This window comes from Plectropomus leopardus, chromosome 9 (assembly GCF_008729295.1).
Source record: "Plectropomus leopardus isolate mb chromosome 9, YSFRI_Pleo_2.0, whole genome shotgun sequence".
Taxonomy (NCBI): Eukaryota; Metazoa; Chordata; class Actinopteri; order Perciformes; family Serranidae; genus Plectropomus; species Plectropomus leopardus.
Window position 1 is genome coordinate 12,092,080 of NC_056471.1, and position 10,888 is coordinate 12,102,967.

At 39.0% G+C, this 10,888-nt stretch overlaps 1 protein-coding gene across 2 annotated transcripts in view; it reads right to left on the reverse strand.

Moving 5' to 3' along the window:
* Positions 1-10,888, reverse strand: part of ctnna1 (catenin (cadherin-associated protein), alpha 1) — an 88,855-nt gene that overhangs the window by 36,170 nt on the left and 41,797 nt on the right. For both annotated transcript variants that reach the window (XM_042493563.1, XM_042493562.1), the window contains exons 8-9: positions 6,677-6,757; positions 6,295-6,447 (exon numbers count right to left, since the gene is read on the reverse strand). In XM_042493563.1, coding sequence (XP_042349497.1) covers positions 6,295-6,447; positions 6,677-6,757 — 234 coding nt within the window. The remainder of the gene's footprint in view (positions 1-6,294; positions 6,448-6,676; positions 6,758-10,888) is intronic.

Sequence of the window (10,888 nt, forward strand, 5' to 3'; positions counted from 1 at the left end):
AATATTTATTTTTACTGAACAGAGCTTTAGTGCATCATCATGTATCTCGATACATCTTCGTGAGCTGTTAGTCAAGGCACCAGTGGCTAACTGCTAACACTAACTAGCTCTCCTCCTGCCTATTTCAACACACTCTGCTTTTATGATTGTGACTTTAGTGCATTACTTTGTCCCAAAAGCAAACAAAGGGAAAGGCTGTTTGTCCCAAATATGTGTTTTTGGAGTTAGTCTCGAGGCCTGCTTTTTAGCCTGTGCAAAATTCAGCCCATAAATCTGTGCATCCCTGGAGAATATTATGTATATGTTGAACACCAAACCCTTGTTTCACCATAATACTGTAAAACTTAAGTGCAACACTTTCTGTCAGAGCTTTCAGTTGTAATCAGACATTGCATTTAAACACTACATGCATTTACAACTATATAGGTTTGACTGGATAAAACCACAGCCAAGAGTTGCATTCTACCAAATGGATGTTTCTACCGCTCAGGCAGAGGTATTCATTTTAATTTTTGTAATCGTTCTTTCTTCCAAAAAAAAAAAAAAAAAAAAAAAAGAAAATTTCTTTATGTCTGCCCTAATGAACTCCACTGAGGACTGGGATCTCAAGATTTTTGCTAGGGGATAAAATGTGATTCTAAAAGCATAAAAATGTGGGGCAAATCTATGAAAATAAGACTCAGGTTGTATAAAAGACAAATAAATAAATGAAAAAGAAATTTTCATTAAAGCACTGGTGGTGGAATGCATCACTGGCTGCAAGAGTGGCAGAGTGAATGAGAGTGTGAAAGATCCTCTCCTCCTCCTCCTCCTCCTCCTCCTCCTCCTCTGACACTTCAATTCAACAAGAAGATGCCTACCCCCCACCTCAAAAAATCCTGAGCAATTTTGCTGATGAGAAGCACTTATTCCACTGTGCTGGTGAAGCACTGAAACATTGATATAAACACATCCTACATCACTATGCAAACACACGGGGGGGGGGCACAGGGAGCACATTCAGTAACCCAAGAGGAGGGGTGAGAGAGCGGTTACATAAAGAAAAACTGCCACTTTATGGAGAAACCTCAGTTTTCACTTTCATGATCTTTCACATAAGCTTACTCTTACTCACTATGATACCACTGGGAGAGCAGCCATTTGAGCACAAAGGGACCGTGGAGGAAGCCAAACAAGAAGATTCTACCCTCAAGTCAAGTTACAATATTCCACTTGTCATGCTGTAACTGCACCATTTTAAGTGTCAGGGGAGTCACAGTTTACCACGCCTGTGCAAATAATTATCAAAATGCGGTCGTTTAACTTCATTTCCACAGAAAACCCCCAGACATGATTACTGCTTTATTGTGTATCATGTTACATAGTTATACCAACCTGCAACAGTATGTATTTCACTCAATAATAATTAACATGTCAAATCACTTGAAATGAGTAAGGACCAATTATGCTGTCGAAGCATAAACAAGATGGAAAGACAATCCTATAAACTTTATCATTCCAACTTTATCACTGTGTACTGTTTTTTACCACGCCATCTCTTTAACTACTGCTCACTGCACACTTGCATAGTGGAAATGCTATTTGTGTGAGTCTAAGTGAAACATGATGGGTATTATGTAGATTTAAACAGATGAGATGACATACACGAGCACCACTACCATTTCATTGTTCCAACATTATGCAAAGAAAGCAGGTTCAATAATCACAGTGTTCCATGAATATCATGCAAGATAATATGTATCCGTCTTAATAAGCTGACTGTGAAATACTCAGAAATTGCAGACAGAAAGCTTGAGGAAGTAAAGCCAAACAGGGTAAGATACTAGATCGTAAATATTTCCCCCTTGGCTGCCAGGAGGAGAGGAGTGAGGAGGAGGAGAAGGGGTTTTAGAAGCTAAATATGCAATGTCATGATCGTGTTAAATAAAATCAGAGGTAAAAATCTGGAGCTGAACATCTGTTTCAGAAGCTCTCTTAATAAAAAGGCTGGAAACTTTATAAGACATGCTTAAAAACTGATTCAGCTTATTCTCATTTATTTTATTTTTAACAAAAAACCCCATTATTTTATTAATGGGTGAGACTTGAAAACTGAGTTATTTATCATACAATTAAATAAAGATATGTGAAAACATCTTATGATATGAGGGTTATCTAATGGTATTTTCTGTTAAAATTCAGAGGAGGGTTCTCTGAGTAAATTCTAGCAGTTTCCCTTACTGATTACACTATTCCTTGAATCACTGGTCACACCCTCAATGGAGGCATCTCTGCATCTTGACTCGTCATGTTCCAAATCTTCATGACTTAAGAGTGCATTTTTACTGCACTCAAAACAAACATCAAACTATCTAAATAGGGTGGGCTAACTCCCTATCTAATCTCACTACCATCCCTTTTCCCTGTTGATAGCCTAAAAGAAGACATTGCATGATGACAATACAGCTGCTGAATCTATTCAGCTGGGTTTTTTTTCTATGCTACACTCTTTCTCTGCTAATTCAGTGCTAAAATATCCACATCGTCCTGAGCACCCTGGAACCTTTAAGAACATGGCCTTGAGGCAACAACGTTAAGCTCAGTCTATTTTTTCCCCTGCTCTTAAGATGATGAATTTCACTGCTTTAAAATGCAGAGTAACATGGGACAAAAATCACTTAGCTGTTGGATCCGGCAACACATAGCAATGTGAACATTTATTGCCATAGTTTCCTTTCAGATATGACTACATTTGAACACACAAAAAGAGTGAATATATTGTAAATGCAATGCAGAATATTTCTGCTCGACTCCCAGCAGCAAAAGGCTGTAGAGGTGGCAAGTCAAATAAACTTGATTTAATTTAGAGACGAATTGAACTTTGTCATTATACAATTACAGGCTGCTGTTTATAGCTTACAAAAAGTGTATCAGCAGGATTTGACACTTCAGGTACATGAGCCCACTATAGTCAAACCTGTAATTATTCTGTATTTCATGATACAGATACCAGGCTTCAAAAGAATGGTGAATGTGGGTCAGTCATAATGTCACTTTCAAACAAATGTGTGTGACCTAATGGACCATTTGCCTTAAGGCAGCCTACATCTGCACAGCTCATGATGTCATTAAAGCAGAGCCTGAGATGGCTGGCACTTCGCCGCTCCTTCCTCTGAATCAGGACATATTGAATTTTAAACATATTCATTGCTTATGTGATAAGAAACCTAAGATTGTGTTACTCTTCGCTCTGGACATTGTAACTCCATTCATTTACATCTATAGTGTTTGGCAGAAGCCCTTTTCCACAGCAACTTAAGAGTACCGTTCAATACTCACTTGCATTTGCAGGGAAATGTCAACAATTTCAGTCAGAGCTAAAGACTGAAGGTCCTACTGTGACTTATCGCTAGAAACGACCTACTTGTGTGCAGAATCTTTTGGTACTGGAGGGGTTCTAGTTTCCGTCTGTAGTCTGTCTATAGTCTGTTTGTAGTCCAAGAAATATTGACCAATCATGTTTGAAAGGCAGGTTGGCTGAAATGCAATCTCTGAACCCATCAGCTATTGTCTGACAACCATTTGGCTTTACATTAGCTTTTTTAGTTTATCTGCATTCATATGCAAATATATGCTTATAGCGATTAGCTGAAATGACTTGCACTCAGAAGAGGAAATCTTGGCACAGATATCTCATGGCTACACCAGATCAGCCCAAAACACAGGCCCTCTCTCTCAGAGGCTCATCATCATCAGACCAATAGCTGATGGGTTCTGAGACTGTACTATGACTTACCTATTTCTAAGACAACTGATGTTGGCTTGCGCTACAGGAATGTTTTTCCTGAAAAATGATACGATGCTTGATTGTGTACGTTGGCAATTATATTAGCTAGTGCTCAAGGAAACTTACCATTGATAAAAAATGATAAAATGCAAAACTGGCTGCTCCTTTAAACATTGCAATTCTTAGCCACAATGAAGGCATTATCGCATTTTCTGCATATTTTATTACAAACAATACAATAAAATGTCCATTTAATAAGTACCACTGCATTAATTGCTGGAGAAGGTGGAGAACTTCAATTTGTTACTGAAAAGCTAAAACAAAACATGCATTTGTCAATTAACTGATGACATCATCACTCCACTCAAGTCACGCAGACGCATTTTTCCTCAAACTGCTGCAGCAAGAATGAATCACCGCATGGATGCATCTGCTCCTGTCTCTTCATTGCCTCTGGTTACAATCACAGCGCCTCCAGAATTCACTTAGCATCTGAACATACCTTAAGATGAATTCAGCTGTCTACATCCGTGTCCTTCCTTGTGTGCGCAACGTCATTATCTTGAAACGTCATTAGAATGTGTTGATAGTATTTGCCTTAAAGCAACAAAGAGATATGTGATTTTGACACAATAGTTTCTCATCTGAGGGGAAAACACAAACCGAGTTTGCCAAATGCTTAAAATGTAACTAACAGCATTATATGGAGGATTTTTTTTATAATCTGTGTCCATGTTTGACTGTTTTCAACTGACTGGTTATAGCAGCACAATAGTCTAAAATCGGCATGCAACAAAATATTTTTTTCTCTCCTACTTTGAGTTGTAAATAAACATTTTATGTATCATATTTAGAGATTAATTCAAGTTTGGCCAAATTTTATGACACAGCACAGTGTTCATGTGCTATCCAGTAGTGCTTCTTGGATATGTAACTATCATTTCTAATTTATGTCTGACAAAAGATACTTTTGCTGATAAATATTTTAGTAAGAATTTGACTGAGCTGGCAGTTCAGTGCCACTTTATAGACATGGCGATTGGGCAGGTAATAAAATATGAGGCATGATAGTGAAAACTACCATCATCTAGTATGGTTGTATGGTAGATTTTCCTGCAGCAGATTTTTTCTTCAGTTTCATTGTTGACATTTAATTGGTCTTGAGGACAGTTTGTTCTTTTTGTCACTTATGCAGCATAAAAACACATTTAAGACCTTTATCTTCCATGCTTAGATTGACACCACACGCCGCCTATTTCAATGCTAATGTATTCAAGTTCATTGTGAGCGAAACTCCATCACATCCAACGGCCTTTAAGAACTAAAACAAGTATTTTCTATTTAATGTCATTCATGAGTAATCTCTAATCAAAGCAGCGCTTCTTCATGTATCCTATCCAAGTGTTATAAGCAGATGTAGTGCCCGAGCATAAGGGAAGGCCACCAATGTCATGCTTTAATGCCACTTCTGACACTCAAGCCTTCAGGGTCTACTCCCAAATGAGTTCCCCTTTCCCCGATGATGCTTCAGCGGTTTCCCCAGTGAGTGCTGATACTGCCCTGTTTTAACTAGACCAACCAATCCAGCTATGCTATTGGTCATCTACCCCTGGGAAGAAGTCACTTTCAAATGTCAGCATATGACGCTCTGACGCCGGCATTCAAGAAATTGAAGAAAATATGACAACTGAGGACTGTCTGCGTCTCTGTTGGCTTGTTGCTTGTTCAAGTCTAACACTTTGCCTCTGCCTTTGCATCTGTATTCTTGTTGCTATGTATACAGCATGGGAGACATAAAATCCATGTCATTCCCCAAAACACGCACCTCTGTTAAGACATGAGACCAACCACAGAGAGCGGCTGAGAAGCAGGATGCCCTTTTAAGATATTTATCTTTCTAAGCATCACTGTAGCACACATGTGGAGTTGGCCAATAAGAAGAACTACATCAATCTTTTGTGGCAAGGACGACATTTTCCAAGAGGTAGCACTTATCCTTGAGTTGTGGTTGTTTCACTCTTTTGGTTCTGCTTAAAAATTTGATCTGTTGCTACAACCACACATAGCAATGTTCTGCTTGTCTGCTCACTATAGCATCACAGCAGCAGATTAGAATCATCTTCTATTTGCAGAATGTGCGTGTGTGTGAGACAGAAAGTGAGAGACACACACACACACACACACACACACACACACACACACACACACACACACACACACACACACACTGTGACAGACAAAAACAGCAACGACAGAAAATAATTTCAATGTTTACGTCTTTGTTTTCATTAGGGGGAAGAAAGATCCCACATTGTTGTTTTCGGAGGTGCTGTAATCCTAAAATTGTATCACAAGGGAATCTCTGAGAACAGAGCCACAGAGAGAGAACAGAGAAGCTGGATCAAGACGGATGTTTACTACAAGCGAAGCTAAATTATAACCAATGGGATGGACAAGAAAAATAGGAATGTTCCGTATTTGGGTCATATTAGGTTTTGACTGTGAAAGCATTCAAAATCTTCCATTACCTCGATCAGCTTGTTGGCGTGCTCACGGAACACCTGTGCATATTCCTTGACTTCTTTCTCGTTTCCATTCTTGGCAGCTTCGATCAGGACCAGGAGGGGAACGTTGGTCTCCAGGAAAGAGTCAGAAACGTGGTCCATTACAGCTTTACGCAGCTGTGAAGTAAGAAATTGTTTAAAAAAGAAAAGGCACTGTTAAAATAATGTATCCCTCTGTGATTATGCACTGACATTTTCACTACAGCTTGTTAAACTGACTACATAGTACACTTTCTCTCCAAATTCATGTATCTAGATAGATATATTACATTAAAAGATCAGTGAACAGGTCATGTGCTGAAGACACAATGGGGGGAAAAAAATTAAGACAAAGAAAAAAACAAACCTGTCTGCGGAGGTCTCTGGTCTTCTTTGTCATCCTGTCGATGGCTGTGTTCAGAGCATCACTCCTGTCCTTCCTTCCAGCCTGAAACATGAACATGGGAGAGGAATTACTGAACTGGTTGGTGATGAGACAAGTATTTGCCAAAACATTTCTTATATGGCTGCTCATAACGCATACACTGTAATGAATCAAAAGATTAGACTGAATTTACAACTCTGCAGACAAATCATTGCTTCATTATTTTCAGTGAAAAAAGAACGTTCATCATTTTAAGTCATGTGTCTTTCTTGCTTTCTTTCTCTTTCTTGTTTTTAGTGTTTAGACTACTCGAGTAGTAAAACAACCTAAACATGTTTTTACATCAGGCATGCCCTCCAGGATCTGTTTTTGTGTGTTTGCTGCCTAAAATTATGGAATTTGCTGTAGTCTCTCCAAAAAGAACTGCAATTTGTGTCCATTTTTCTGTTATTTTGCAAGGAATTGCAGGATTAGTAGAAAACTGCAAGTTAGCTGTTGAATAAAATTATTTTTTCTAAAACTTTCTGCATGAGGTCTGTATATTTACCAGCATACGCTGTTGGGTTTACACATCAGAAATTTTTGTTTTGTTGTTAATGAATGTGTCATGAGGGACGCGTTGCTGAAATGATCGCACACTAATATAAAAGTACTCATTCATATGTAAACAGTTCCAGTGAGAGTAAAAGAGATGTTCACAGTTTAGCACAGCTCGTGTTTTGCAGATGCCCAGGCTGAGCCACTTCTGATCCTTGTATTTATTGTAAACCATTGTGGTAGACCAGCTGTCAAAAGCGCCCCATTGTCCTCTGTTGAAACACTGGAATCATTTTCTAACTGATAGCATTGCGAGTGAACCATGGAGCAGGCAAACAAACAGTGGCCAACAGTTTAAATTAATAATATACACATGCTGAAAGCATGCATCAGTAAAAGGCACAGCTGCTTTGGGTTAAAAAACAGCTGATTTGCATCTATATCAGTGCTGTAATTCATGGGCACCACACCCTCTTAAGTGCTGCTGTTGCAAACTGCATTTACATTTGAATTTTTTATTTATGCAGGGATAAAAAAAAGGCTATCCAAATCCTGTCCGAGCCTTCCTGCCACCACAGCTCTCTACAAGAATATTGTACAGATCATTGTACAATATATCACAGCAAACCAATTAAGGCTACCTTTAGTTTCTTAATGAGATAGACACTGAGGTCCGAGAGTCAGAGAGAGAGAGAGATGGACATGGTATTGGCAGATTCTAAATCTTTAACAACACAGAAGAGGACACAGGACAAATAAAATTTAATTCTGCTTTAATAGCTTTGTCTTGGTGTTTTCCATTAATTTTTAATCCACTATTTCCAACATTAGGCTGTGCTGTTAAAATGTATTTGTATAGCTCAATATTGCTTACACTTGCATATTTTTGGGCTTAACAGGCTAACATCAGTAACGGCTCCCAGCTGTTAAAAAAACAAAACCTCTGGAAACACTGTTCTCCACAAAGGGATTGGTTTGGCTTATGTGAAAAACTGGACTTTCTGACATTGCTGCCTACCAAAAGCACTTTAACCATGTGAAAGGTTGACATGCTGACAACCATGCAAGTATTTTCAAAAAACTCTGCTCTCTCCACCAACAGTGCACCCTGAGATTGTTATTTTCCACAGAGCTACATTTTTGGGTCTATTCTCTGTTCATACACAAGAAGCAGCTGTAAAAAGGTTAATCGCAGCGAGCGCTAATAATGTAAAGTAACAGTACAAACAATATTCTAATCCTTTCCCCACAGGAGCATTCTTTCTCATACTCAATGAGAAATTGGTGTTGATTAAAAGGTTACAATTGAATAAACACGGCTAACTGTGTAAATCGTGTACAGTAATATTGCAACACCACTGGTAGTAGTGACACAGCTAAGCACTACGCAGTAGTCAAGGCCCTAACTACTGGTCCCCACTGAGAGCAGAGAGATGTTCAGTCACATCGTGAAAACTGCTCAAGCGAAATGTGAAAAATCTAAAACTTTCAGGGAGGATGCAGAGATGGAGAGAGAGAGAGGGTGAGAGACAGATAGATGGACAGAAACCAGAGGATAATACAATTAGAGCAAAATTAGATGAAGAGGAAAGGGCAACAGAGAAAAGGCAAAGAACCAGTTGGACTCTGGGCTGTTCATCCCCCTTACAAAGCTCAAATCAACTGCGACATCACATCATGTAGGGTGGTGGCATTGACCTGCACCATCCCCCACTGCCCCCACTGCCCTTTGCCCATTGGGGGGTCGTGTACATAGTTAGGGGCCAGGGAGCTCCAAAGGCACTAATCCCCTGTGATTTTGTGCTGGTTGGATGCAATGCTGCGGTAGGGCTTTAGTCTGCTCTGCCCCTACTTTCTCAATCCTATTTCATTCAAGCCTAGCCTATATTTCATTTCCACGCCAGAGGGTTCTAAAGCACTTCTTCAGGTGCTTATTATGGAGGCAGTTTCTCTGCGGCATCTTTTATGATACTCAAGTGAGTCTCTATCCATCTCCTTTAGGACAGATTTAGGAACATCCCTTTTCCACAAAACCACTAGTCCGCTGGATTATGGAAAAATTCAATGGAAATAAAGTATGTTTCAAGTGTCAAATGATCACAGAGTTCTATGATATTGATTTTTAATATTTTCAGCAAATTTATTTAATGAACTGACCTACATTATAATTTCATGTTTTTTCTTCTAAAATGCTACTTAAACATCTTGAATCCCGAGTGGAAAGCTGGCACACATAAATAGAGGGAAAATCCATCATGCCCCCTGAGATGTAAGAGTTTTCCCCCATGTTTTCCTCTCTCACATTCTGCAGAAAACTCACAGCAGGAGATGCAGTCTACCACAATAAATGTGGAGAATGACAGCAGCATGCTGGTCAAGTGACCTGGAAAGTCACAGCCAGATGCATGTTTTGTCTAAAAGACCTGAGAATTACGAAATAAAATTAATTAGGAAGTATGATTTTAGAAACATCTTTTTCAAGTTTACCATGCAAATTAAATTTAAATTACAGAAAGTTTCTTTCAGTTACTCCTTTGCTGTCATAAACTTCCAAAGCATACAGAGGAAATGTATTTTTTTTGCTTTCATTAAGTATAAAATATTGTCAGTAACAGTCCCAGTAACAGTTAAAATCTATATCAAATATATCACTGTAAATTCATCAAAGTAAGATATAAGTATAAAGCAGGGAAGGATTTTGCAGGCTATGGCAAGCTGAGGTCATGTTAAAATAAAAGATACTTCAGTGAAATAGAGGGTGTTAAAGTGCCAAAGACAAACATATCCGTGCTTCATAGAGTCTCTTGTATCTAATCTTCAGCTGCTTCAGATCTAGTTCATTGAAATTACACTCACACCCATCTCCACCCACATTAAATAATTAAGGAAAAGTCAGCACTTTCATACACTGAACTACAGACATCTCATTCTGTTTAGCACTTTAAATGGAGCTGAAATGAAGCCTTCTTTGAACAAAATAAAAACCATTTGCTAAGGTTAAAAAAAAAAAACAACATTAAAACTGTATTTAGTTTCTTTGATATCACCTTGTGGTTCACATCATCAAGCAAGTACTCAGCCTTGTCTATTACATGTTAAAAGCTATCTTAATTTAACTTCAGAGCAGCTGGCCATACATCACATGTCAGCACTGCACTCAGGATATGTAAATTATGAATATAAGCCAGACACCCTACGTTAGATTTGCTATAGCATGCTCACTCCTGTACAGAGATACAGGAATGCAGCACGTCTTTGCTCACCCATGCTTGTGTTTATGTTGTCCACAGCCACGTTAGAAACTATATTTTGCTTTGTTACATTATTTTGTTTATGTCTCCAATATACATTAATACATAGCGTATGCAGAACAACAGCAAGGCGAGGCTAAGATTTACAGCTGTAGTTAATTTCAACAGCAAGCTGCCGCAACACGTTCAAGATATCAATATTCTGATGGTGACGAGCCAGTGGGAGGGAAGTGGGGATGCAAGAGGGAGGTGGAGGAAGACTGAGGTGCACAAGCAGTGTGTATGAGGCAGAGAGCAAGTGACTGAGCAAGAGAGTGAGAGGGTGTTTGTGAGTGTGGGAGAGAAAAAGAGAGAGAGAAACAGTAGTGATGATCGACGCCAGGCTGCCACCACTCTGTAGCAGTGA